Here is a 25623-nt window from a genome sequence, read left to right as displayed (position 1 = left end):
AAAACAATGACACCAGTCCCCAGCCGTTCAGCTGTAGTGTAACTCATTCACAGTACTACACGCTGGACCACGCGCGTAGTGAAACCCGCTAGGATGGGGGCACATTTCGTTGGGCTGATAAGCGAACAGCAAACGGGTCCGATCTCGCTCGATCCACGGCTAGATGCTGCAGGCTGATCATCTGCTGAGAGGGAACGGGAAAGACATACAGCGCGCACGCGAGACGCACCACCAAAACAGATCAATTGAATAATCGTCGAGTTGAGTGGCCGTCAAGGTGTTGGTGTGGTGTGTGTGTGTGTGTGTGTGTGTGTGTGTGTGTGTGAACTGTACGGTCGGCCGCGTGAGAAACGTCCAGATCTACAAGAGGCAGTCAAACGTCTTGCAACCGATACAGTCGTACCTCAGCGCTCTGCCTGTGAGGAAGCGGTTCGCTCGAAAGCAAAGGGTAGTTTCTCCAGCGGTGTGCACTAGAACGTGCTGAGTGTGTGAAAAAAAACTGTTTGTGAAAGTACTTTAAGTGTCACAGTGTAGCAGCTAATCAGTGTCACCTAAATATGGCTAAAGTTCCGCGTGTACTGGCGATGACGGCTACCGCCGTCGCTCTAGCCTGTCTGGCCGGTGTTGTGCAGAGTCATACGTACAAAACCGGCGACTGTCCGTCGGTTGAGCCGATGAGTGGTTTTAGCATGAAGCAGGTAACATAAAGCAAAAGTGATGCATTTGGAAAAAAAGGTTCTTGTTCATTACATTAAAACACTTCTGCGCAAATCGAATTACGTTTAAGAAAGCAAAGTGTAAAAAAAAACAGGCAGATCTGTAAGCTGTTGCTGATAACCTTGTTCGCACGTATTTGCATACGACACGCAAGAGAGGTCAACCACTCTCACTGTGGAGATGAAGCTCTCTGGGGCATCATCGTGCTTCACAGTGATTCCCACCAGGGGTCGGCACGACGCGTGGCTCTATGAGGTTTTATGAGAAAATTTTAAAACCTTTTCTGGCGGTTGTTCATAAGCCATTAACAAAAGTGTGTGTTGATTAATTGCAATGTATCAAAATAAATCATGCATTTGACGCGTTTGGCCTGTGTTTATACTGTTTACCTCAGCATCCTAAGTAATGTTCTAGGATGCTGAGGTAACAGCATTCTAATGTATGTTAAGTTATTCAAAAACGAGAAGAAATACGATTATTAAACCCGGATGTACGAGAACTCTAAAGACGCTTCACAGAGTTTGCGCTTCGATCTGTATCTCTCAGTCATTCATATTTCTACTACTAAATACAAGTGACTTCAGAAATAAAATAAAATTGTAGATTAAGTGTATTGCTTTTGACATATAAATTATAAATTTAAATAATTGCCATCATTGCCAGATTGCTAAACTACCTACAAGTATTAGGCTCAATTATTTTGGCACAACTATTGATGGATCATCAATGATAAGGTGCGTAATGCTTTTGCCAAAGTTCGACTCAACAACATGAAATATAAAAATAATTGCAAAAGCGATCAGATATTTTGAAAACACGCCAATAATTGTATTTTTCATGTGTTGTTTAAGGCTTTTGTTCTTGATCGCATTTTATTCGAAACTATAAGAAAACTATAAGAAAATTCTTGCTTTCCGTTAATCCCAGGTACTTTTTTCTCGATCATTCGAAAGCTCATTCAAGTTAATTCAGGTTTCCAGATGCTAGTAGTCTTTCATATCCAGGAATTACTGAACGTTATCTGAGAAACTTGTGAAAAAATGGAAAGAAGCAAAAGCTCTACCGTAAATCTTCAAAAATGCACGTTGACCTCGGTTAGATTTTGCTCACATTCAAGCTTGCCGACCCCTGCCACATTATGAGCATCCATATAATCAATGCTAAAGACCCTGCCAATGCTCGCCTCTCAAGTGGATGCTGTTTAATCGGTTACCTATCATTAACCGTAACGATTTTACGTCGTGCGGGTAAACCCATCCGTTATCTCCGTTACGATGTGCGTAAAATGGCGCCGCATGCGATTAACCGGCTCGGGCATGTAATAATGGAGGTTAACTATTGCTAGCAAAAGTTACATTTCTGCACTCCAGCGACGAACAAAGTGTTAATATTAGAACAGATTTGGAGTGCAAGCATTACAAGCTGTCTGAAACGGACATTAATCATTCCGCCTATAGGCACTCGCTTCAGAAAACGGGTCGATAAGGATCCTGTTTTCTGGAATCCCTAACAAGCGCGAGATAAAAAGGTCTAATGGATTTTTAAATATACTAGCGCATCCTTTTTTGTGTCGTTGCCTTCATTCCTTACTTTCACCACACGCACCAGTCCGTTTAAATAAATAATGCATTCTGGACGCACACAATAGCACACGAAACACGGCGTCACATCCTACGTCAAACGCACGTTTGCTTAATTGCTCGGGAAGAAGCGCGGCTCGATGGACATAGTGATGGACACTCACACACCAAGCTCAAGACGATCGCGTTTCGCCCGTCCATTGTAACGCGTCCAAGGATAGCATCTTCTTCCTGCCTGCCTCACAACACAATCAACACTCCGATGTCCAGTTCAGCCCAAACGGAGCGAAAGCTTTCATCCACTCGAGGGAGCGAAAAAGGGTAGACGCGTCTTTCGTCTCGGTTCTGTCTGGTGAAGAGTGAAGTGCATCAATTTCCTACGCCAAAGAAAGGAGCGGAAAGGATGAGAGATACAAAAAGGTCAAATAAATATCTAGAACTTCTCCTCGCGACCCACTCTTTGCCTTTGCGACCAACGAACCACCATCGAGAGATATCTGCCGGGCAACAGTTTGTTCCTATCTGCCGGGCAGAATGACCCAACCCGATCGTTACTTTCGGTTCGGGCCCCCTGTTACTGACATTGATTGATGGGATGGGATTGCTCGGTGGGAAAAGAAACGCCGAGAAGAAACAGAGAGAGAGAGAGAGAGAGAGAAAAAAAAACCCCATCCTAACGGACCCCTATTCCGGAGTTGCCGGATAATGTCCGGCTACGATTTGTGGAGAGGTGTGCGGTGTGATTGCATCTGTTTGCCACTGACTTTACCTCCCCCGCGTTGGCGTAAGCCTTTCGGACTTTCCGGTCGAGATTGTTGGTGGTATGGAGGGCCATTAGTTTGCTTTCTCGCTCACTTTTCGGGTGCATAAACAAACTTTTCGACTGAGCAAACAAACAGCAGCGGCGCAGCGTGGGTGATGGGCGGGTGAACAGCAAAAACAACCATCCCGACGGCCCGACTCCGTCCCGCCGGTACGTGCGGGATGTTCGTAACGATTGATTCAATTTTCCTGCGCAACAAGAACTAGGTTATGTTATGCTGTCCCGTTCAGCCAGTGCGCTTGTTTTTGAAGCGAAATATGGATGGGTGTTTCTGAAAGTTACGGCAAATACATATTTTTCATCCACTGGTCGTGCTGCAGGTCGTGGTACCGTACATCGTCAAGCTTAACTCCTTGAAGAAGAAGGAAAAAATGGAAGGGCAAAAACCCCACCCTCAATCTTACGAACATGTTATTTAAAAACACAAACAACACCACTTCTAACGTTTCACCTCGCCGCTTTGTTGCCCTTCCCTTTCGAGAGGTTAGTTTTTGAGCTGGAAGTTCTTTGCCGGCTCCTATTACTTCTAATTACACCATCCTACACGTGGTGAAAGCGCATCATCCTTCCACCACACTGCAAACCCGGTGAACCCGCTTGTGAAGAACAAAAAAAAGAACGTGAAACAGAACACCTTGCCTTTCTTGACGTGGGCGATAATTTATTGTAGCCCCTTGCGTGTGTCCTTAACGCCACAACAAACACGCACACGCTAACGAGTAAAGTGACACCAGGAGTAGCAGCAGCAGCAGCAGCACTAGTGTGCGCCACAGATGGCGCAAATGACAATTGCACCGAAAACTTCACCAAACCCAACCCCATATGATGACGCAAGTCACACACACACACACTCCAACTCGCAGGCTCTGTGTCGTCCCGGACGATGGATGATGATGATGATGATGACGTTTGCGAAAGCGAATAAGGCGAAAGCTTTTCCGGCTTTTTCCCCTTTCCCGGGGTGTGAAAAGTGGAAAGATAAATTTTCATTTTTGAAATTCCCACACGCAGCTCGCTTTTTATAGTTCCGGACAAACCTCCGGTGGGGGATTGGGGGGGGGGGGGATTTGTAAGCTGAAGCAGTTGAACACATAATGAGAATCCTCGACATGCGTGTGCAGCACAATGCGGTAGTACCGGGCAAATGCTTATTGCAGGGCTGTGGAACATTCGCTTCTTCCCCTTGTTTGCGCGTACTCCCGGCATGAAATAATGTTTCAATTCATCACGAGCGTAGGACGTCGGGGGGAAGCGGGTTACTTTTGCCTTCCCTTACCGACTTTTAATGAGTCTCGGTGGTAGAGAAATGAGTGCAAATTCTTCATCCACAGCGCACGTGAATGCGTGCGCAAAGAGACAGCCCCCCCGTTCAACTGCTCGTGATAATTGTTTGCCGTTAACATTCTGTTGATTTTTCACACTAAAACAATGCTAGCTCAGTGATTGATGCTTTTGTTGTGTAAGCGAAAAGGGCACCGGGATAAACCAAGCACCGTGTAAACTTTAATAAGCCAATCAAAAGTTACGGTCTACACTACACCGGGCTACACGGGCACACAAGCATAGCAACAACATCCGATCGCCCTGACCTGTCAATCCCTCGTACCGACACGGGACGGACATCGACCCGATGTGACCGAGACCATGAAACCTAACCCACCCCCCCCCCCCTCCCCCCGAAGAATCCCGCTCCAAGGATCGAACGCAAAGTTTGTCATGCCTTCTGGTGTTCGACAACATTTCTCCGCCATGGGAGGAATCGGGCAGCAGGCCTAGGACGCTGCTTGTCTAAACTTTTTGCGGAAGCCAACTTCACCGGCTTGCTCCTGCACTAGGGCAGCAATCTACCTAGTTGTGGTGAGAAGGCTGCTGTTAAAACGGCCCTGAACTTGACGGTAAAACGAAGAAAAAGGCCAACCAAGCCATACACAGCTCAATGCAGTTAAAGGAGAGGCCTACCTTTGCAAAACATTAGCCACTGCCCCTGCACTACGGCGTAGCTTTCCCGTGGCAACCACTTTTGACCTCTCGCGGTCAGTGTACAGGGTGCTGTTTTTCCGCGCTGCTCCAAAAGCGTTTCTTGCCAGCAAGGAGGGAAAACTTTTAAGTGCCTTAGAAACCACGTGTTCAATGTTTTTGTTTTGCTCGTACGAATTGTGTGTCCGCTCCATAAGGGGGCAGGAGCGGCACCAGAGGATAATAGGTTACAATTTAAAATTAATGATGAAACTTCTAGTCTGGTAGTCTTTTGGACAGCTTTACGCACGACCGGTTCCATGATTTGTCGTGCAGAGTTTGACAAGGGACATGGCTGTGTAATTAGTGACACTGGTACACAGGTCGCTCAGGGTACGGCGTCACGCGGTGTCTCCAGCACGACAATGGTGGCATAAAATATTAACAGCTAATTTGGAGCTTCAATTTAATTACTTGTTAATTACTGATCAGCTTCAATCTGCGAATTGTCGCTCAATATCAAAGCTTTAAGCTCAACAAAAGCACTCCTTTCTTTATCCAACTTTTCTATTTGCGAAATTTAAAAAACTTTCAAGCAATTTCTCTCACTGTTTAACACCCTCTGTGTGCTATTTCTTCTTCAGTTTCTCGGCATCTGGTACGTTATCCAGAAGACGGGCACCGCCTCAACCTGCGTGATCTACAACATTACCAAAAACCCGGACACCCCGGACGAGTACTTTATCGAGCAGATCTCCCAGAAGGCACCGCTCTCGATCGCACCCATCAAGCACGAGTACTCGTACACCGGCAAGCTTACCGTGACCGACCGGGACGTACCAGCCCGAATGACCGTACGGTTTCCCCTCAGTGAGTGTCACAGCTGCCGAAATCGCACGTCATTCCCTTCCGAATGACGTCATTGAAACATCGAGCCCTTTCCTCGCACAAAGCACCACCAGCTGTGCTTACGTTTGATTTTCTTTCCCTCTTCTATCGTTTTTTCCGACCCTTTTCCGCCAGGCGTAGCCGGTTCCGCAAAGTTTGTCATTTTCATGACCGACTACGATACGTACGCTGGGGTGTTCTCGTGCCAGAAGATTCCGTTCGGCCATCGGCAGAGTGCGACCCTGCTGTCCCGTACGCGCGATTTGGACAAAATCTACGTCGACAAGGTAAGTGGACTGCTTAAAATTGCAAAATGCGGGTCGTATATCGGATGTATGAACACAATGAAAGCAGAGGGTGGGTTGGCCATAAAATGAAACTTTTCCGAGCGTTGAAGAAAGGGAAAAGAGCAAAAAATGCATACACTAGTAGTAACAGTGTGTAAATCGACCTACTCGAAATCTAGATCGAAAGATCTTCATAAGGAATTGTGTTTGAAATGTTGTGGTTAGGAGTATTTAATTGTAATGTTTTACACATTGATAAGTTTTGTGCACACATTTGACACAACACATCATTTAGTTTTTCTTTAAGTGCTTATAAGTACAGTCCAAAAAGCTACATAAATATTGTTTCTAAGGATTTTCACCTTTAGCGCCATCTAGTGTAAAACAGACGCTACTACATTAAGCGTAATTTGTTTTCTTTTGCCGACTTTTTCGGTTGTGCTGAAAAAAGACCTGTTTGACTATTTTAATAATGAGAATCAAAGAAAACTTTGAAATTGAGCGCCAAATATTTGAATATTGATTTTGATTTAGAAACCTTCAATACTCCTCAAGATACTAACATATGTCCATAAATGGCTGTTCTACTAATTAACATCCCCTATCACAAGCGATTCATTGGTAATGTATGAAAGTTTCCATTACACACACGGAAACACATACACGGATGATATTTGACGTGACCTTTCAGAAATATTCGAGCGTTTTGCAATTAGTGTACCTCGACGGCACTGTCCACAGCGCACCCCAGTGTCCCACTGTGCCCGGTGGCTAATGAAAAATGTAAACGGTTGCGTTTAGTTTTGCCCACATCTAATGGTACAACTTCCAGATGGACGACGGCAAAATTCTGCCCTTGTTATAATCCACCACCCATGCACTGGGTGGAGTTAGTTGTCACTCTCGCTACTGCTCGGACGGTGGTCTGATTTTCCATAGCTTTGTTCCCCCTCCTCAAGCCCGCTCATTCCGTCCCAGCATCCCAGTTCGACACCTGGAAGTACCTGGGTTTGTTCGTTAGCCAGCTGTGGCCAACAAACGGTGTAACGAACTACGCTCCGAATGCTTACCTTTGGCACATGGAGTTCCACCGTACCCCCGCTTCATGGAGTTTCCCCGCTCACAAAGCTTTGGGGCGAGGTTTCGGTCAACTGTGGCACATGCTACCTTGCTACCCGTAACAAACTAGTGTACCCCTGCACCGATGTGTCCACCAAATCCAACAGCAATTGCGAGATGCCTAGGGATTTAAGGGACCGATTCTCAAATTGGTCAACGACCCGTAACCGGAATCTGAAACTTTACCACTCACACCATCAAGGGGAAGGTGGCGTGGAATTAGATTCGGATGTGTTTAAACGGACTATGAGTTGTGAGGTGAGAGAATACTGTTCCAGTTGGGGAAAAGTAATCCTGCTGGTAGTACGGTGGTAGTTGAGAAGCTCGAGCACAGCGAAAGAATTTTTGTGACGCACAAAAAATACTCTAATATGCTAAAAAAAATCCAATCCCAGAAAAAAGACCAAACAGCAAAATAATGTAAAACTCGCCCATTCTATGTCCCACGGGAGTGTGCGGGTGCACAAATGAAGGAATAAAAAGGCTCATTTTCATATTAGCCTTACCCGGAAGCCAAGTGCACACCCCCATTAGAGGGACCGACAAACCAGCACCCGCTCAACGGCTTTTCCTCGCCAGCCCGCTTGCACACATTCTCAATTTGCGCCATTTTTCTAACCACGTGTGTCACCTGCGCGTATCCTCAAGCGCGTGTTCGCCCACCTGCCACGATCCGATAAAACATGCACGAATGTAAAGTGGAAGACAACTACTGGCTCTTGTGTTTGCTTCCTCTCCCAAAGTCCTTCCTTCCCGCACCAACAACACGTCAACGAGCAACATGGAAGGATGATCCCCACCAAAGGGAATACGAAATGACTGTTGACTAGTTTTGTCGTTGCGCTTACACGTTACTTGTTACGCACGGTTGACGAGCTGCACACGGGGTAACGGGATAAAGGGTGGAGAGGTAGGAAGAACCACTCACAACTAGTGCTAATTACAACTGGTTACATCCAGCCCCGGGAACAACTACCCACTACCTACCCATCACATGCTTGAGTGCGGCAGCCGTGCAAAACACGACGGCGAACGGAAGACCAGTCCGTGGGAGTTTTCGAGCGTTCCGAAAAGTGTTCCGCCATGCCCTTTCGGAATCTAAAAAGGACACACTTTTTGTGTGTGTGTGCACTTCTTGAAATCCCACAGAATTACACGACCGCGCGGAAAAGTCACTGTGCAATTCTAAGGAGAACGTGCGAATTGTAGCCACCTTCTTTTTTTTTTCGCTTTCTATGTGTCTCTATGTATCTCCGGCAGGCAGTGTTAACCAGACACTTAATTAGTCTTTTGTCTTCGAGTTGCAAACAACTGTGGTGGTGTTGGAGCTACTCGCTCGCTCTTTGAGCTGTCACATTCGTCTTCGGCCGCGTGTTACTGGTTACCATGCCATGCCGGTTGCTGTGTTAAATTGGATGTTAAATGCGAGGACTCTGTTTTGAAGTTAAAACTGATTGATGTACCTGTTCAAAGTAGTTCTAAATGGCTTAGAGCTTTGTATTGTGTTGTGAGTGGATGAATTGAGCGATCCATTGGAAATGGCACAATGTAAGGGAAGGATATACAGGAAAATGTTAAAACATTTTTTTATGGAAACCTTTGAGTTTTTGAAGAATTGTTTTGAAGAAACTCATGGTTTTTTTTTGTATAAATCTTCTTTAAATGCAACTGTAAGGACAGTAAAACAAAATAGATTTTAGGAAAAATATAAATGAAAAATTGAAAAATTAAAATGTAAGGAAGTTAGACTTGATACAAAACTATTACCTGTAAAGCTTAAGCTTCAAAATAATTAAAAATGATCACTTTCTTAAATAGAACAAAAGGTCGATTATTTAAAACCTTGATTTTTGATAAAGGCCAACTTGAAAAGCATGGTTTTGAGATAATCATGTTTAAAATCGAATCTTTTACACACGCACGAGTGCTATTAATAATAAAAGCTATTATCTGAATGAAACGAACGATAAATGGCCTAAGCATGGGAAAATCCTACTAATCTTCCAATTACGAACGCACTCTTTGGCTCACAGTCCAAAGTACAGCCCCTTACTTCGTGAAAACTTCATTAAAGTTACCATTTTGAGAGCTAAACTCACGGTGCCGATCAACACCATGGCACAGCAACTACATCGAAATAATCACACTCTCCACTATGCGGCATGGAGCAACCGGCAACCTGTTTCGTGCCCATTACACCATCCCATCCACCCAATAGCTTACCAACCTGTTGCATCGTTGCTGGGTCACCTTTTCCGGCGCTTAGCCACCCATAGGCCGACTGCCGAGATGATGAACCGTGTTGTGTGCGCTTCCAGCGAACAACCACAATCTCTGCAAAATCTGCACGGAACGCAACACCCTGTAGCATGAGCGTCCCGCACCGTACGCTGACCTCAGTTCGCTTGGCGTGCGTTAAATCTGATAACAACGATGTGTGAAGCACACTCTAATCTTCTTACCCTGCCATGGTTGGTTGAATAAATCACACGCTGCGCCATCACACGCGGGGATGCTTCCGGGATAGCTTGTGCCACAGACTGGCACACCAAACGGCACACCAAACAAAAGGCACTCCCAAACCACGCTGCCTGTGTGGGTGTGGGAGCTCGTGTGTGTGTTTGTGTGATGATACAGTGGAGCTGCAATAAATCATGCACCAAAATTGCTTTCGGATCACCCCGACCAAGATGGTCCCGAGTCAACACTGGTCAGCGTAATATTCATGAGCTCCCGAATGTTGCCACAGCTTGCTGTGTATATCAAAGTTTGGTAGAGCCGAGGTAGAATGCTAGGCGAGAAGCGACCCTCTGAATCAGCTGTGGAAGGGGTGGGAGACTGATGAATAAATTCTCATTAAAAATCAAAAACCCTGCCCATGTTTGTCCTTACACTTGGATCATTCAAAAAGGTGATTTTAATGCTAGTCAACTGTGGTTACCGTGGCGTTTTTGTGAGTTCGTTTAGCATTTGGGAGATGTCCATTGTTTGTTAGATCCATGAGAAGGGTTCTTAAAAGATTTTCAATTTTATTTGTTTTATTGAAGTATCATCGAATCCGTTTCCACAAATCATTACAGTGGTGGACTAAAATAATGTTACATGACTGCTAAACAGGTTCTGATCAAGTATAAATCCTATAAATCTCTATAAATCCTATATCTCTAGCATTCTATCATACTCAAACGTGTGATACACTGAAGTATATACAATTAAGCCACTTCGATAGGGCACTGTATACTATGGTATGCAAATTGATCATTATCACCCTCCTGTCCCAACCCCTACGTTTACAACGCGCGTTTCGCTGATGGTACCACACACGCCACCCATTCCTGGTCACGGCACCGCCACCGATGCAGCAAGCCAATCGCGTGATTGCAATTAATTAAAATTGAAATGAGGACCGTCAACACGTGACGTTGATGGGAATTTGTGGATCGCATTTTTGTGCACACTACCTTCGCCAGATTTAAAAGGAACGCAGGGAAGCTGTCTCGTCCCAAAACGGTCACCCTCCGGCCCTGGTGTCGTAAATCCATTTACCAAACACTGCCCGAAATACTACGATGTGCACTTATTCGCTTAATAGTCCGATTTTTTTACTCGCTTTGCTCTTTCTTTTATCGTTATTTTCTGGTTTTTTTTTCGATTCTCCCACAGATTCGCACCCGATTGGCTTCGTACTCGGTGGATCCGTTCGATCTGAGCATCGTCAACCAGACCGGCTGCCCGAAGGAGGGCGAAGCCGGATGGAATATTCACATCGACCCGGACACCTTCTCGACGCGCAACATTGCAAACGCTTTCCGGAAGGCGGGCGAAGCGATCGGCGACGGTTTCGAGGCTGCAGTGAACGCCGGCAAAAAGGTTCATTTATTTTGAGCAGTAATGCCTGACTGTAATGCGCCCAGCTAGCGCAAGCAAAATCGAACAAAGCACACGAGTGCAAACGCTCGATTATTACCGAATAGTAATTAAAACTTTCCACTCTATTTCGTACTGGTGCATTGTTTGTCAACTGTTCCGACTGTCTGTTCGATTTCGAATAAACTATTTTCAAAAAGACGAATTTACTAATATTATATTTTTATCGCAAATATTTCCTTTTTCCATGGCTGCAAATCTTCTGCTGGACCTGCCGATAACCTTGCAGATCTACAACAAATATCGCGATGGAGACAGTGACGAGATGGAAGCCGAAGTGGTAGAAACCGGAACCTACCGTTCCGAACGACTGATTAATGCAGCCGAATGGTTACCGTAAGCGGACTGTCATAGAACAAACATTTCCAAAAATCGTGACTCGTTTCAATTTGTACTGATTAACTTATACGATGTGTCAATAAATGAAATTGAAATCTCCTCGAATGATTTGATTCCATCGTTGAACTTTTGTTGAACAACTATACAACGAAGTAGTGTTGGTAGATTACTGTTTGTATTGCTTATCTAATCAACGTATGCTCTCTTTCTAGAAGTTGGTACTCTTTGAATGTTTCAAACTTTTACTTTTATGGTTCAGCTTATCTGTGTATTGTATGCGTTCTGTCTAGCGGTAACCACTGGAGATGGCACACTGTACAGGGTGTAGTGGTCGATAGAGTTACTAAATGGTAGAAAACACAATAATGTAGCAGGTAAATAGAAGAATAAACACAAATGTAAAGAATAAACAAATTCATTCTTAGAAAAATCCTAAAATTTGCATTTGTTTTTCGTTCGCGTACTACTGAACTGTTGATATGAGCTAGCGCCTAAAAGTATGCAAAAGTATGTTATCCTTCACTCCTCAACATTTAGCATTTAAAATTATACGCTATTTCCAATATCAACCGATAACTTCTTTATGCATTGTTTGAAATTGTGAAATTAAATTTAAATTACAAAATATAGAGTAAATAATACTCTAAAGCAAGTATCAATAATCTATTGCCTGCCATCAGACGTTCGAAAACAGACACACAATTTACAACCACTTTAGAATCGTATAAATCACTTTTTACACTTATCGCTTTGCAGTTGCTTATACGACCACTTTTAACATTATTGCATAAACTCATAATTCATATCTTTATTGATGTATGTTAATAATTATTTCCCTAGTAGGATTACTATCAAAATGGAATCTACTCTACTCTACCAATGGCTATGATGTTATACATTGAATTATAGGAACCATACAATAATGCAATAACTGTATAAAGGTTACAGTCTCACCATCTTGATTACGTGCCAACCCCAATTATATTTTAGCCACGATTAAGATTTGTTACAATTACCACGGTAGCAGTGTCCACAGTACTCGTAGTCGTACATCTTGTTTAGCTTGCGCACATCCTTCAGGCTTAGCTCGTTTCGTTGACCGATCTCGACATCAACCTAAAAACAAATCATTTGTTTCATTTTCATAAACTCCACTCTTTCCGCTACCCTAGTATTTAGTTACCAATGGAACGACGGTCGCTCGATTCGATGCCGACGACCCGAACGCATCCGACTGACAGTGAAGAATGCTTTCGTAGTCGTACGGTATGCCAAAGTCCTCGATCACACCCTGCTGATATTTGTCCAGATTTTTCTTCAGCCTGGTATCGATCGCATCCTGCTCCACCAGGACGTAAAAGTCACGATCCGGGCGAGACTGTGGGTGCGTTAGGCCGAGCACATGCAGAAGCTGGTGCATAATAACGCCCGTTTCGAGACATCCTTCCCGCTGCAGATTAAGCTGATTTGCCAGTACATTCATACCAAGCGTTGCCCAGCATCCAGTTGGACTGGCGGTAATGTTGAGATACTGTCTGTCCGTGGGACTTCTCGGACCAAACCGAACACAGCTGTACGACGCAATCCTATCCATCGCGTACTTGATCTGATTCATCTCGAGTTGAGCTGAGGGACAGATAGAGCTCATTACAGATTACTACAAACATTTGAGTTGACATGCCCTAAACTACTCACAGAACTCCGGTGAAATCTCGTACGGTACAATGCCCTTAACCCACTTAAAGGCATCCTGTACGATCTGTGTGGCACCGCCATTGGCCGCGTCGGACTGTAGATCGGATAGCACTATATCGCCCTGATGCCGGTTTCCAATCTCTTCGTAGCGTTTGGCAGCAGTCTTCTCTACTAGCAATGCCAACAGAATGACGCATGTCAGTAGAACATGGCGCACCACCTTTATTGTGTGTAGAATTTTGATAAATCGAAGAGTTCAAGACGCACTGTCGCCCTATGAACAATCAACAAACCTGCTTTCTCTTTGCTGCCATCGTGTGTTATTTACGTTTGCACCAAATCCACGACCCGAATATCGCCCAGGCGATGGTAAAATGCGTTCAAATGTTTCACGGCTACTAAATAGACAGCAGAACAGTTGAGATCTTTTGAGTATCTACTCATATTATCGCGCATTACTATCTGCCAGACATATAAACATCCGAAATATCTGTGCGTGCAAATATTTGCACTAGCGATAAGATCTGTCACTCTTTCCAGATACTGCGTAGGAGTTTAATCCACGGTTCGTTTGTTTTACATTTGGACAATTCTTTCCGGTTCATTTCTCAGAAATGCTTTTTTGCTGCACCGTAATGATTGCGCTTTATTAAATGGACTGTTTAAGCTTACACTGTTCTGTCTGCCCTTGAGATAGCTGCGCTCAAGAAGCAAGGCGCTCCCATTCAAGAGCACTAATGTAGTCATTCAAAAGAATAGCAAAGAGGTGCAACGAAACAATGCTTGGAATGATGGCCTCCAGACTTAGTACCTACTTCGCATGGTCGCATTATCTGTCCCTGCAACCACAGTTGCCTTTTGTGAGGAACTTTTTAGTCCATAAAAAAACACTAGCATAGATAGCATTACCGCAAATGTGCTTTATCTTATCTTCATCGTGGCCTTTTTTCGTACGTACCACCCTACCGATCGTGCGAATATTCCCAACTTTGGAATCCACACGGTGAAGATCTTCAACGTAAACCATTTGCACGAATGCTCCACTGACGTCCTGTCAAACAGTTTAGTATCATTCGGAGTGCGACAAAGGTACAACAACTCAACACAGAATGAAGTCACTGGTAGCTATCTGTGTCTGTGCGATGTCACTTCTATCGCATCATCCAGTAAGAGCTACCCCGATCAAAAGGACCTCTCCGATATGTAAGTATGGTTTGATACGTCTCATGTGCTAGCCGTGTTACTAATAGAGCCTCTCTTCTTCTTGTGACAACCGAAAAAACAGTCCTAGATAGGGAAAACATGCATGAAGAAATTGGTGAATACTTCGAAGGAGACATGATGCTTTCTCTGGAGCAGACAGAAGCATTTAAAAATGGATATGCCTCCATTGTGAATGATAAAACCAAGTGGCCGAACAACATCGTTTACTACACCATCGATACCACCGTTTACAGTAAGTGATGCTTGTGTGTTTTTCCTAGGTTTTCCACATGAAATTTGTTCCTGTTTACCATTCTAACAGATTCCGTTCACCAGAACAGCATTCGCACGGCAATGGATAGGATCGAGCAAGTGAGCTGCATCCGGTTTGTACCGCGCACGACCCAGAATGGTTACATTTTCATTTCGGTAAGTGTTCGCAAACTCTAGTCCTTGGGGGGCTTATTTTACATAGCCACTTTAACCCTCTTATTTGTCTCATTTTGGCTACCAGCAAGCTGAACCGGGAGTCTGTTCGGCTAGGGTAGGCTATACTGGAACGAAGCAACCCGTCAACCTGTCAACGAACGGCTGCATGTCCCGTGGCACCATCATCCACGAGCTGCTGCATGCGCTCGGGTTCATTCATATGCAGAGTAGTCCCGATCGTGATCTCTACCTGGATATTAACTACGCCGCCATAATACCGGGCAAAGAGCACAACTTCAATCGCTACTTTTCATCGGCGGCTGACGATCATGGCATACCGTACGATTACGACAGCGTGATGCATTACGCATCGACGGCGTTCAGCGTAAATGGGCAGCCGACGATTATTCCGAAAAAGAAGGACGCTCTGATTGGACAGCGTAATAACCTAAGTCCTAAAGACATCAAACAACTCAACCATCTGTATCCGAACTGTTACTAGATGTTTGCACACGGTGCACTTGCATTTCAAAACAGTGATTTGGTGTTTATTTTTGAAATTCTACTTCACCAACCGATACACACTACCATAAACAAAAACTGGACACTAAGACTGCTGGACTTCATATGAAAAGTAATGGTTATATTTTATTGTGTACTTACCGCAAACTTCAACAACATTACAAAATTGTCCAGGGGTTTAAAATGGTTTGTACTTCAATAAACTATCAGTTATTTTGTCATAAACGCTTAATCCGCCTAGCCGTTTACGCTGTTCACGTTCTTCACACGTTGAAATTGCCTATATGATCATGTTGAAGTAAATGAAAAATCATTTTTAATAAGTAGTACACCTACAAAATAATGTTCAGAACAATATGGAAGCTAATGCTACATGCTTACATGAAATAAAAAATCGCAAACAATTTTCATACGCTCTGCAAGCTTTACACAATACACGCGTACAATTCGTACTATTCATACAAGCTCATTATCAGAACAATGATCCTCCGGAGATAAGCATATTTTGCACACCGTAACAAGACCATAAAATCGTCCCAAACAACTGTACACCAGTGAAATCACTTTCATGCTCATCATAATGCCATTATAAACGCCCTACTGGTTGCTTGATATTTCCTCCGACTTTATCAAATTTTCGTCCAGCATCTGGGAAAAATATATCCAAAAAATCTGTACATCATCGTTCTTATCTTATCTATGGCTTGAATTTTTGGACACCTCATTCGTGCACTGGTTTACGATCATGTTCCGGTCGTTACTAAAAACACACACTAAAATGTCATAAAATGAGACGATCTACGCAGATCTTAAAACTTAAAACCCGCTTCCCGAGTGCAGGTTTGCGCTGCGGACGAAATTCGCTAGCCAAAGTCATCCCACCGACACAGCGCTGTACGGTTCGGTTTTGGGAACGATTGCAACGATTGCGAGTAAAAATTTAAATTATTTTGTGCCAGCTTCGTCCGTTCGTCATCATGAACGCGGTATCATGGGTCTTGTTCTGTGTGGTGGCAATTTCGTCACAGACGCTGGCAACACCCGTAAAGAGAAACTCTGAAATCGGTAAGTAGGATCGTGAAGGTGTGCACCAAAGTCTAGACACTACATTGCTCGCTCGCTTTGTCTCAGGTATGGAGATGGCGAGCTCGCTGGAGGAAGTTGGTGGCAACTTTGAAGGCGATATCGATCTTACCAGCGATCAGGAGAAGGCGGTTAAATATGGCTACACCGCTATCATTGGCGAATCGTTCAAGTGGCCGAACAACATCGTACCGTACGTGATCGATACAACAGCGTTCAGTAAGTAGCTGGCACTCCTAGTGAAGCGTCGGCTAGCAGCTCACGCTTTCCTTTTTGTTTCTTTTCTTAAGCTATTAGCCAGCAGAACAGCATTCTGTCCGCTATTCAGCAGATCGAGCTAGTTAGCTGCGTCCGCTTTAAGCCACGCACGACCGAAGCTGATTACGTAAAAGTTATGGTAAGGAACTGAACAATTTCTATCACAAGTAAACTGTTAAACGATAATTTTAAAACATTTAATTTCAGGGTGGCTACAGCGGCTGTTGGGCTAGTCTGGGTCGCCGTGGTGGTGCTCAGACGGTGAATCTGCAACCGAACGGCTGCATGTCCCGCGGGACGATCATCCACGAATTCCTACATGCGCTCGGGTTCGTGCACATGCAGAGCGCCTCGGACCGTGACTTCTACGTGACGATCAACTGGAGCGCAATCCAGGCGGACAAGGCTTCCAACTTCGATCGGTACGGTCCGACCGTGGTGGATGACTTTGGCATCCCGTACGATTACGAGAGCGTGATGCACTACGGTTCGACGGCGTTCACCTACAGCGGACAGCAAACGATCGTACCGAAGACGAGTGGCGTTACGATCGGGCAGCGTGTCGGCATGAGCCTTAAGGACATCAGGCGACTGAACGCTCTGTACCCGAACTGCTACTAATTTCGGTACGGATGATTCGATTGGGCGAAAAGATCAATTCATACAGAATGTAGGTTTAGTAACAGTGTTGTTCAGTTGTTTTCAGATTCATATAAATATAGGAAGGTATATAAGGTTTTCGAGAGATTAGCTTTTAGTTAAGCTTAAGTGACTAGACAGTAATTATTGAAGATACAAGCAAAGCCTTGGAAACTTCTTTCATTAAAGTACAACGTGCCGTCACACACTGTCTCCCTTTTTGAGGACATGAATCAGATGCTCAGATGTCGGGACAATATGTCCCGACACACATAAGCTTGTAACAAATTTTTCTACAAACACTCAACCACACACAGACACACACATATCACTGCAACAAGCCAATCTGGATTGATGACCATGATGACTTTACAATTGTTTCGCTCGCCAGCGCAAGACACACTCACAGTTTCCGATAAAGAGTGGGGCACGCCCGCCGGCTACATGAATAAACACTTATTGCACATTTACTTATCACCGGTCGTATATCGCGGGCCACCGTGACAAACCCGCCATATCAGTCGATCGGAGGGCAACTGGACGCAATCGATGGACCTTATAAAAGCAGCACTTCATCTCCCGTGCGAAGAACGGACCGTTGACGGTTGAACGGTTTGGTGTTACCCTTGGCGCAAAGATGGCGTTACGATTCGCTGCGGTGTTCTGTCTGCTATTGGCCAGTTGCTTGGCGGCTGGTAAGTTTTAACGGGTTTGAGGAGCTTGAGTGTGTTTAAACCTGCGATTATCCGTGCGTGTGTGTGCTTTCAGTGCCGAAAAGAAACATGGCTCGCGTCGTTGGCGGTAGCGATACGACGATCGAGGCTCATCCGTACCAGGTGTCGCTTCGGCGGCTGCACAAGCACAGTTGCGGCGGTGCCATCTTGAACACCAACACCATCCTAACGGCGGCTCACTGCGTCGATTAGTTAGTATACCGATGATAAGTATACAGATTCACATACACACATGATAGAAACACATCCATATCACACACTGATGTTTATATCCTAGTCCAGAGCTTGTCCCATCGGACTTTGAGGTACGCGCTGGTTCCACGTTCCGCAATGAGGGCGGTCAGCTGATTACCGTTGCCCAAATCCACACGCATCCGAGCTACAACGATTGGACGCTCGAGTGGGATATTTCCGTCCTGAAGCTAGTCAGTTCACTGCAGCTCAGCCCTACCGTGCAACCGATCAGTCTACCAGACCGAGGCCTAACCATACCCGATGGTACCTCCGTATCGCTAGCAGGATGGGGTTCACTTTACGTATGTACTGATGTTCGCAAGTGAACGGCTTACGACTAATAGTATGTTATCCAATCCTTCCAGTACCAGGGACCGTCCACGAACCATCTGCAGCACGTAATGCTTCCGATCGTAAGCAACAGCCGTTGCGGAATGGCGTACAAGAACTTTGCCCCAATCCTACCATTCCACATCTGCGCGGGTCACAAGGGTAAGGACGCCTGTCAGGGTGACTCGGGCGGTCCGTTGGTGTACCAGAGCCGTGTCGTCGGAATCGTTTCCTGGGGCTATGGCTGTGCGTTTGAGAACTACCCGTCGGTTTATACGCGAGTGTCCGAGTTTTTGGATTTCATCGGGCAACACTTCTAACAGACTACCGACCATGTCGGGGGAAGCTGGTTTGGAGACAGATGTGGAGCAGATAAAACAGAGTATGATTCGAGCAGTCGATTAAAATGAAACCTCACTTACCGTACCGTTTAGTGTTAACTAGTATCGATTCATGTGTTATTGTTGTGTCTACGAACATTAAAGCTTCCTTTTCTCAAACAATCGACTTTGACAGCTTATTTCCGCTACTCTTCATCGTAAAGGTCCAACGATCCCCGGCGGAAGACGTAATTGTTTTCGGCACACTCTATCTTATCAACTCTGATAAAGTATTTTTGGGCTTTTCTTTCTTCTCGCAAACATACCCTGATAACTCGGCTGCCAGATATGATCGATACATCAAAGCTCTCTACTTTGCATTCCGTCCGCACGTCCGCACTGTGAGAAGGAAAATTGCTATCAAATCGCCGAATAGAGCCATTGCTAGTGTTGTACTTAATGACTCTTTTGAGACAATTCATTTGGATGAATCGTATTTAGTCGTGAGTCATTTGAATAACGAATCAAATCTTGAAATTGAATCTGAAAATTTCAGGAAATCAAAGAAAATTATCCATGCATTATGCCTTCTGAATTAAAAAGGCCAAGAAAACGGCACTATGCACGATTGGTGAAGTCTTATCAGAGAAGTAGACGTAGTACATGTAGAGGTAGCTTTTGTTGTATCACCACAATTCGAAGCAATCGAAGAAACAGTAGTAGGACCGTCCAAAGTACCCGCAAATATTACAGATCCGAATGAACGATATTCCTGTACACAGTCTTAATTCATATAGAGTCTGGGAAATTTTTTGTGCGTTTAACATGGCCAATTATTAGAATAAAATAAGGTTGGAAGTGAACGTATTAAAATTAAACCTTTATTGAAGGAATACTAATTTAATGCCTGTTCACAAATAGGCAACGATCGGTTTATGTTGTCATTTAGTAACTGGTATCTCTATGGACGTGAAATGGATGAAACCGTAACTGGTACACATTATGTATTGTACCATCGGGCCTTCTTAATACTAGCTTGGGGCATTAAAGATGTCGGAAACGAAACGATTTTACAATAAACTAACGGTAACCTAAAGCCCTCTCTCACTCCTACGACTGCTTAAACAACGCCACGACCAACGCCAACATGGCCGCCAACAGTAGTGAGCTGACCGTCCTGCTAGCACTGCTGAAGCATCCCATATTGTCCAGCACAACAGCAAACCGTGCATTGTCCGGGAAACGACATTGCGGCTCGGAGCAACGTATAACGGCCGGTGGATTGAGCGGTCCTTCGACGGACACAAACAGCGGCGGACAGGTGTGAATCACCGAATGACCATCGCAAGCATTCGAGAGGTCAATATCGTACGCATCCGTGTTGATCGTGCGGCACTGGATCGAGTCGCGGTTCTCGGTTGAGTTTTGTCTGAAAGAATATACAACACGTTACATTTGAGCGTTATCCTTCACACCCTTCCACCCCTACTCACCTTGGACGTTCAACCCAACGTGAGTGGCACACCGTTAGCGTTGCAAATCCATGGCCCTGAATACGAAACCGGCGGTTCTCACCCTGCCGGAAGAAGTAGTTCGGATGCAACCGGTAAAAGTTCACACCACGGGGCTCAACAAACTGATTCATCGAGTTGGAGCCCCAATTTTCCTGAACCCAGTCGTGGCCACAGCGTGGATTCACAATCCTTCTCGGTTCCTGCTGAATCCGGTGAATGACCGGGCTCAGCTGGACGCGCACCGTATCCACGATCGAGCCAGACTCAAGCTCACGCAGCGGGAACACATCGCGCCGCTCGTCCCGCACGAACCGATTGAACCGTCCCGGATCGCCGGCGGCCAGATACAGGAAGCGCAGGTCCGGAACCTCCTCGCGGAAGATTTGCAGATGCTGGATGGCAAAGTTGGTGTCACCCTCGCTGACGCGATCCGTGTGTACGATCATTAACGCAAGCTTCGATCGTCCGCTCAAGTTGTTTGTACGCCGTTCGTTGCTCATCACGTTGTTCGTTTCTTCGCGCATTCGGCGGAACACGTTCGGGATGTTCAATCCATTCGGTACTGTGTTTTGGAAAATAAAACGAAACATAAGAGACTCCTTCAAACTTACAAATCCCAAGATGCTTTAGACACTTACGACTTTGGTGCAGCTCCGGCGTGTAAGTCATATGGAAGTCTGATAGGAACTGGGTCGAGTTAACGATCACATTTCCATCGCGTGCATTCAAAATGGTATAGTTCGTACCGAAGCGACCCACATCGAGAGAATCAAGAATGTTTCTAAGGATGCAGAAATAAAGCTCGTATTAAAACAGTCTTTTAGCTCTACGCATGACTACTCCGTGAAAGTACTTACGAGACAACGGAGTACGCATCCCGATGAGGCCAGGCAGCATCGATAAAGATATACAGATCGGAAGCCGTACGCCAGATGGTGGGATCGTTCATCACGATCGCAGTCGCTTCGCACGACAGATCATTTAGAGCAGAAGCTGTGGAGAAGATGTCGATCAGTCATGTCATCAATGGTCTTTGAAATCCCAGACTAATATTGGGTACTTACGAATGTAGTTAGCCAACGCATCGGTCGCCTGATCGGAGAAGTTAATGATTGCTTCCTGAGAAATCGTGAACGGCATCTGCATCTCCTTATCTAGCACCGTGCTGAACGCAACCGTCTGCTCGCGCAACTGCTGCATCGGGGCAACCGTCGTAAAGAGATCGCGACGATTACACGACCGCACCGTATCGTTAAACACACCCCGATGCGAATAGTACATATCCAACACCTGGCTCAAGCGCAAATTATTCGCCCGGCTACGCCACTCGGCAATGTTTGTGGCCAGCAGCAGCCCATCAATGCCTGCCCGAATCTCCGTGTCCGTCATCTGCAGATGCTCTCGCTGGCTCAGGAAGTACCAGCGGGGAGCAACCGTTCGATTCCACGCACCGGCCGCACCCACCTGCACATTGTTCGCTACCGACGGTGCATGCAGCAGGCTCACCTCGGCCAAATCTCCCGACAGTGTCGCTGCCCAGCGGTTGTCCACGCGCATCGGCTGTACCTGCCGGCTGCGGTACTGATCCGACCGGGACATAAGATCACGCAGCTGCACGGTTTGCGGTTCCAAACCGGCCGCAATACCGGCCAATACCGTGCCGGCCATTACCGAGCCCCACGGCGTGTAGACGACACCGTTCTCCACCGGGCAGGCACTGATCGCGTTCGAGGCAATGTCCACCAAGCTAACGTCACCGATCTCTCCGAGCGCACCATCCTCTTCCAGCGGTTCGCCAGTTTCCTCGTCTTCCCCTGCGGCAGCGATCGGTTCCTCCTGTGGTTCGTCGCCTCCTTCGACGGTCGCCTCCGGATGCTCCTCCTCATCGTCCGGGTGATCCTCGTCCGGGTCCATCTCAAGCCGTGCGGCCGATGATGCCTTATGCTTAATCTTCTTGATATGCTCGCGAATGCGATCCATTTCCGGTTGCTCCAGCATCTCATTATCGCCCAGATAGTTCGATCGCAGTCGGCTACGATCCTTGAAGTCTAGCTCGCGCGGTACTCGGGCGGCCCGATACTGAGAGAGCTGCGAGCAGCGGATGTTCTCATCACCTCGCACACGGCGATCGATCGAGTTCGAGAGCATGAAATGAAGGGCACACTGCCGAGAAGAAGTTGAAAAACATGGTGAAGGGAGCTGTTTGAGCTGAAATTAACCATCATACATACTCTTTCGTCAATGCTCAATGTAGCGTTCGGGAAGTTGACCGCATTGCCAGGCAGTAGACGGGAGAACAGCACACGATGCTTCGTAAACTGGAACTCGGTAGGGCTGAACGGTATCACACCGGACATGCTCGTTACGCCCGGTGCCCGCACAATACCATCCTGCCGGAAGCGGTGCAGCATACTGATGGCGAGCTGTCGAATGTCCTGCTGGAATCCGGGCGTATCCTCCACCTTGCGGATCAGCTCGATCAGCATGTTCATCGTCATTGGCAGCCGGTTGTCCCGCTCGAAGATCTGTGCACTCTCGTAGCACTCCAGCATGGACGGTGCCACGCGGGTGAGGACATTTTCCTGCGCCTCTCCGCCGATGGTTAGCGCCAGGGCCACCAGCACACACGTCGTTACCGACGCCACTAACTTCATGGTAATACTCTCCTACACAAAATACTGCAAAATACAAAGCGTACACTTAAAGAGAGTTGAATTCGAAGATTTTAACGAATTATTGATCCTCGGATGTAGACAAACGCAAAAACTGCGCTTCGAACACGATTCAATCGACGTACGAAAATGAAACGTTTGCTCGCAACCACTTGAACGCAGCCCTACCCGAACTAGGAATTTGCCTTGCGTAAGGCTGAATCGCTACGACGCACACAGATAAGATAACGCGAGCGCGAACCCCGATACCGCGGTAAGAAATGTGGCTTCACCTGCTCTGCAAATTCACTTGTCGTGGGGAGCCGAAATCTTACCACCCTATGCCTATGCTTTGTTTGGTCATACTGACGAAATGAACCTGCTGCCACTGTTACGATAATGCAGCGACGTTCATTTTAGCTCTACGTCTGCACGATATATCTGTTTAAGGCTAAACTGGCGGTGTGCCATTACCATGAATCATGTGGCTCTTGCAGGTACCATACCAATATCATTTCCCAGAAGTGCTGCATAAAAGTACTATCGATCGATGATGGATGAATCAGGGGGATGTTTGTAATCAGCAATTAAAAATAGCTCTGATTCATCAGCACTCCTGCGCTATCCCTTGGTGTAATGTTGAAATAAAGGAACAATACTTTCAATATTGTTGAATAAATGCTGTAGCATAAGAATGCTTAAGTTTGCTGCCATATTTATGCCTTTTTATTGGGTGGTTACGCAGAGCATCTTGGCACATGTATAAGTCCTAGTGTCTTAGTGCCACGCCCTAACGCTACTGAAGCCATGCAACTGAATGTATCCTCAATACGCCCATAAATTCTTCAAAATCCTTTCAGTTGGAGAAACAACCTTGATGTCCTTGAATCTATTGTTCAACGTCCAGTAATCGCTATCCTCTACGGGACTGCTCAAATCCGGGATAACTTTTTGGAGAACGTTTTGACCTAGTTTTGGACATTGTGTAGATCAACTCGAGGACAAACTGATAAGAAACTATTCGGAATAGTTTCAGTATCGCTTTAATGTTGGGATAGGGTGAGCTTCAAATATTGCAACATTGAAATGTTTGTTATAGCTACACTCCTGTTACACTCGCAACTGAAAGCGAACTCGGTTTGAGAGGGCAAACTGGCACTTTATGTTTTATAACCTCTAACAGGCACTTTTCAAATGTTTGTACATTTGCACTTGTTACACGATTGCACACATCGTATCACAGTTTAATAAACAGTCACTATCAGCAACCAAATATGAAGGCTTTTGATATGATCGTGTACACATACTAGCACTTTACCACACACTTTTAAATTAGATAAACTTTTGTAACAAACAGATAGTAGCATAAGTGAACAACTGTAATTTCAACTCTCATTAATTCAATTCTTCTTCTCTTAACACAAAACTAATCTACGCGCACAGGTGCAACGAGGTCTTGAGTCACACAAAATAACTGCCGCAAACACGTACAACGTGCACAATGTTCACACTTCCCTTCCAAAGGGGGTTTTATGATCACCTTTGATACACATAGAAGACAGTAGAGAGTGAAAAAACCGCCGTATTGCTAAATTTGTCGCACCCCATGTTTGTGTAAACTATCTTATCAAACACTTCCCGTGGTTAGAGCGGTGTAGAACCGTTCGTGCGGCGGGTTTAGCTGATAAGGCGAGTCTCGATGGCTGTTGTTCGTGATTGGTAGGCTCGATTACGATACATTACGATCAATTTCCGACAAACATATTCACAACTTTCAAATTAATCTGAAGAACGATTCATTCCTTAGGAAAACTTCACATAACTTATTAGCGGTCTTCACTCCTTCTCACCTGTTTATGAGACAACACGCTGCTATTATCCGTTAATCTTAATACTAATCACACCCCAACAAATTCAATCGAAATAAACGACAACCGCACGGGGTAATGGATTGAGCTGAACTGAATCACGATCGGTATTATGCTGGTTACCTGGGTGGGTGGGAAAATAGCACATAGCACGGCTGTTATCTTATCTTATCTTACCAACTACACCGGTAGAAGTCGCGATAAGACAGGAAATAAAACCTCTAACATGTATTTTAGCTTGCCAGTAGGTTGTTGTCAAAATGTGTATAAACATTGACTTGTTAATCTTTTGTTTTAGCTAGTACGTAAACTTGGGGAAAATATTGGGTTTTCAATATTGATTAGCTATTTTTTGAGATTTTTTTGAAATGTCTTTAGCAATTTTAAATTAAAAAAATCGACAAAAATCTGGTAAAATTTATTTACCTTTTTTAATGGTAAAAAGAAAGGCGTTGGTGCCAACGTATGAAAAATTGGAAAAAAAAATTAATTGATGAACAAGTTCTC

General features: G+C 45.3%; 6 protein-coding genes across 8 annotated transcripts; 4 read left to right on the top strand and 2 right to left on the bottom strand.

The window, feature by feature from the left end:
• Window positions 1-367: 367 nt before the first annotated feature.
• LOC121598865 (apolipoprotein D-like) lies at window positions 368-11741 on the top strand. Of its 2 annotated transcripts, none has more exons than XR_006005624.1 (5): window positions 368-698; window positions 5721-5946; window positions 6100-6251; window positions 11034-11343; window positions 11527-11620. XR_006005624.1 is itself a non-coding variant. In XM_041926211.1 (5 exons), the coding sequence occupies exons 1-5, from the start codon at window positions 558-560 to the stop codon at window positions 11635-11637; spliced, it is 837 nt and encodes a 278-aa protein (XP_041782145.1). In that variant the 5' UTR covers window positions 369-557; the 3' UTR covers window positions 11638-11741. The 2 variants fall into 2 exon arrangements, 1 of the variants encoding a protein (XP_041782145.1); XM_041926211.1 differs by having other exon boundaries at window positions 369-698; window positions 11034-11240; window positions 11527-11741.
• Window positions 11742-12424: 683 nt separating this feature from the next.
• Window positions 12425-13758, bottom strand: LOC121598866 (zinc metalloproteinase nas-13-like). The gene is made up of 4 exons (XM_041926212.1): window positions 13625-13758; window positions 13332-13551; window positions 12820-13262; window positions 12425-12752 (listed from the first exon to the last, which is right to left on the bottom strand). Exons 1-4 carry the CDS (start codon window positions 13643-13645, stop codon window positions 12633-12635), a joined length of 804 nt encoding a protein of 267 aa, XP_041782146.1. The 5' UTR covers window positions 13646-13758; the 3' UTR covers window positions 12425-12632.
• Window positions 13759-14095: 337 nt separating this feature from the next.
• Window positions 14096-15773, top strand: LOC121598867 (zinc metalloproteinase nas-14-like). Its single transcript, XM_041926214.1, has 4 exons — window positions 14096-14534; window positions 14617-14787; window positions 14857-14963; window positions 15049-15773. The coding sequence occupies exons 1-4, from the start codon at window positions 14441-14443 to the stop codon at window positions 15463-15465; spliced, it is 789 nt and encodes a 262-aa protein (XP_041782148.1). The 5' UTR covers window positions 14096-14440; the 3' UTR covers window positions 15466-15773.
• Window positions 15774-16295: 522 nt separating this feature from the next.
• LOC121598869 (astacin-like) lies at window positions 16296-17669 on the top strand. Its single transcript, XM_041926215.1, has 4 exons — window positions 16296-16550; window positions 16617-16787; window positions 16859-16965; window positions 17034-17669. Exons 1-4 carry the CDS (start codon window positions 16463-16465, stop codon window positions 17445-17447), a joined length of 780 nt encoding a protein of 259 aa, XP_041782149.1. The 5' UTR covers window positions 16296-16462; the 3' UTR covers window positions 17448-17669.
• Window positions 17670-18039: 370 nt separating this feature from the next.
• On the top strand, window positions 18040-19266 carry LOC121598870 (trypsin-3-like). Its single transcript, XM_041926216.1, has 4 exons — window positions 18040-18160; window positions 18234-18390; window positions 18477-18735; window positions 18799-19266. The coding sequence occupies exons 1-4, from the start codon at window positions 18103-18105 to the stop codon at window positions 19081-19083; spliced, it is 759 nt and encodes a 252-aa protein (XP_041782150.1). The 5' UTR covers window positions 18040-18102; the 3' UTR covers window positions 19084-19266.
• A 684-nt stretch (window positions 19267-19950) lies between these two features.
• Window positions 19951-25212, bottom strand: LOC121599534. 2 transcript variants are annotated; one of them, XM_041927406.1, is made up of 7 exons: window positions 25099-25212; window positions 22829-23296; window positions 21662-22760; window positions 21455-21590; window positions 21236-21378; window positions 20577-21159; window positions 19951-20512 (listed from the first exon to the last, which is right to left on the bottom strand). In XM_041927406.1, the coding sequence occupies exons 2-7, from the start codon at window positions 23249-23251 to the stop codon at window positions 20194-20196; spliced, it is 2703 nt and encodes a 900-aa protein (XP_041783340.1). In that variant the 5' UTR covers window positions 23252-23296; window positions 25099-25212; the 3' UTR covers window positions 19951-20193. The 2 variants fall into 2 exon arrangements, with proteins under 2 accessions (XP_041783340.1, XP_041783339.1); XM_041927405.1 differs by having other exon boundaries at window positions 22829-23275.
• Between the last annotated feature and the right edge of the window lie 411 nt (window positions 25213-25623).

This window comes from Anopheles merus, chromosome 3L (genome assembly GCF_017562075.2).
Source record: "Anopheles merus strain MAF chromosome 3L, AmerM5.1, whole genome shotgun sequence".
NCBI classification, from domain to species: domain Eukaryota; kingdom Metazoa; phylum Arthropoda; class Insecta; order Diptera; family Culicidae; genus Anopheles; species Anopheles merus.
This window is presented reverse-complemented; position numbering and strand designations above follow the sequence as displayed.

Coding starts and splice junctions, on each gene's coding strand:
- LOC121598865 (XM_041926211.1), top strand. CDS start 558: ATGGCTAAAGTTCCGCGTGTACTGGCGATGACGGCTACCGCCGTCGCT. Junction 699..5,720: donor GTGGTTTTAGCATGAAGCAG/GTAACATAAAGC, acceptor TTTCTTCTTCAG/TTTCTCGGCATCTGGTACGT. Junction 6,252..11,033: donor ACAAAATCTACGTCGACAAG/GTAAGTGGACTG, acceptor ATTCTCCCACAG/ATTCGCACCCGATTGGCTTC.
- LOC121598866 (XM_041926212.1), bottom strand. CDS start 13,645: ATGGCAGCAAAGAGAAAGCAG. Junction 13,552..13,624: donor TGGCAGCAAAGAGAAAGCAG/GTTTGTTGATTG, acceptor CACACAATAAAG/GTGGTGCGCCATGTTCTACT. Junction 12,753..12,819: donor GAGCGACCGTCGTTCCATTG/GTAACTAAATAC, acceptor ATTTGTTTTTAG/GTTGATGTCGAGATCGGTCA.
- LOC121598867 (XM_041926214.1), top strand. CDS start 14,441: ATGAAGTCACTGGTAGCTATCTGTGTCTGTGCGATGTCACTTCTATCG. Junction 14,788..14,856: donor CATCGATACCACCGTTTACA/GTAAGTGATGCT, acceptor CCATTCTAACAG/ATTCCGTTCACCAGAACAGC. Junction 14,964..15,048: donor ATGGTTACATTTTCATTTCG/GTAAGTGTTCGC, acceptor TTTGGCTACCAG/CAAGCTGAACCGGGAGTCTG.
- LOC121598869 (XM_041926215.1), top strand. CDS start 16,463: ATGAACGCGGTATCATGGGTCTTGTTCTGTGTGGTGGCAATTTCGTCA. Junction 16,788..16,858: donor GATCGATACAACAGCGTTCA/GTAAGTAGCTGG, acceptor TCTTTTCTTAAG/CTATTAGCCAGCAGAACAGC. Junction 16,966..17,033: donor CTGATTACGTAAAAGTTATG/GTAAGGAACTGA, acceptor ATTTAATTTCAG/GGTGGCTACAGCGGCTGTTG.
- LOC121598870 (XM_041926216.1), top strand. CDS start 18,103: ATGGCGTTACGATTCGCTGCGGTGTTCTGTCTGCTATTGGCCAGTTGC. Junction 18,161..18,233: donor GGCCAGTTGCTTGGCGGCTG/GTAAGTTTTAAC, acceptor GTGTGCTTTCAG/TGCCGAAAAGAAACATGGCT. Junction 18,391..18,476: donor GCGGCTCACTGCGTCGATTA/GTTAGTATACCG, acceptor TTTATATCCTAG/TCCAGAGCTTGTCCCATCGG.
- LOC121599534 (XM_041927406.1), bottom strand. CDS start 23,251: ATGAAGTTAGTGGCGTCGGTAACGACGTGTGTGCTGGTGGCCCTGGCG. Junction 22,761..22,828: donor CATTGAGCATTGACGAAAGA/GTATGTATGATG, acceptor TCTTCTCGGCAG/TGTGCCCTTCATTTCATGCT. Junction 21,591..21,661: donor TGCGTTGGCTAACTACATTC/GTAAGTACCCAA, acceptor TCTTCTCCACAG/CTTCTGCTCTAAATGATCTG.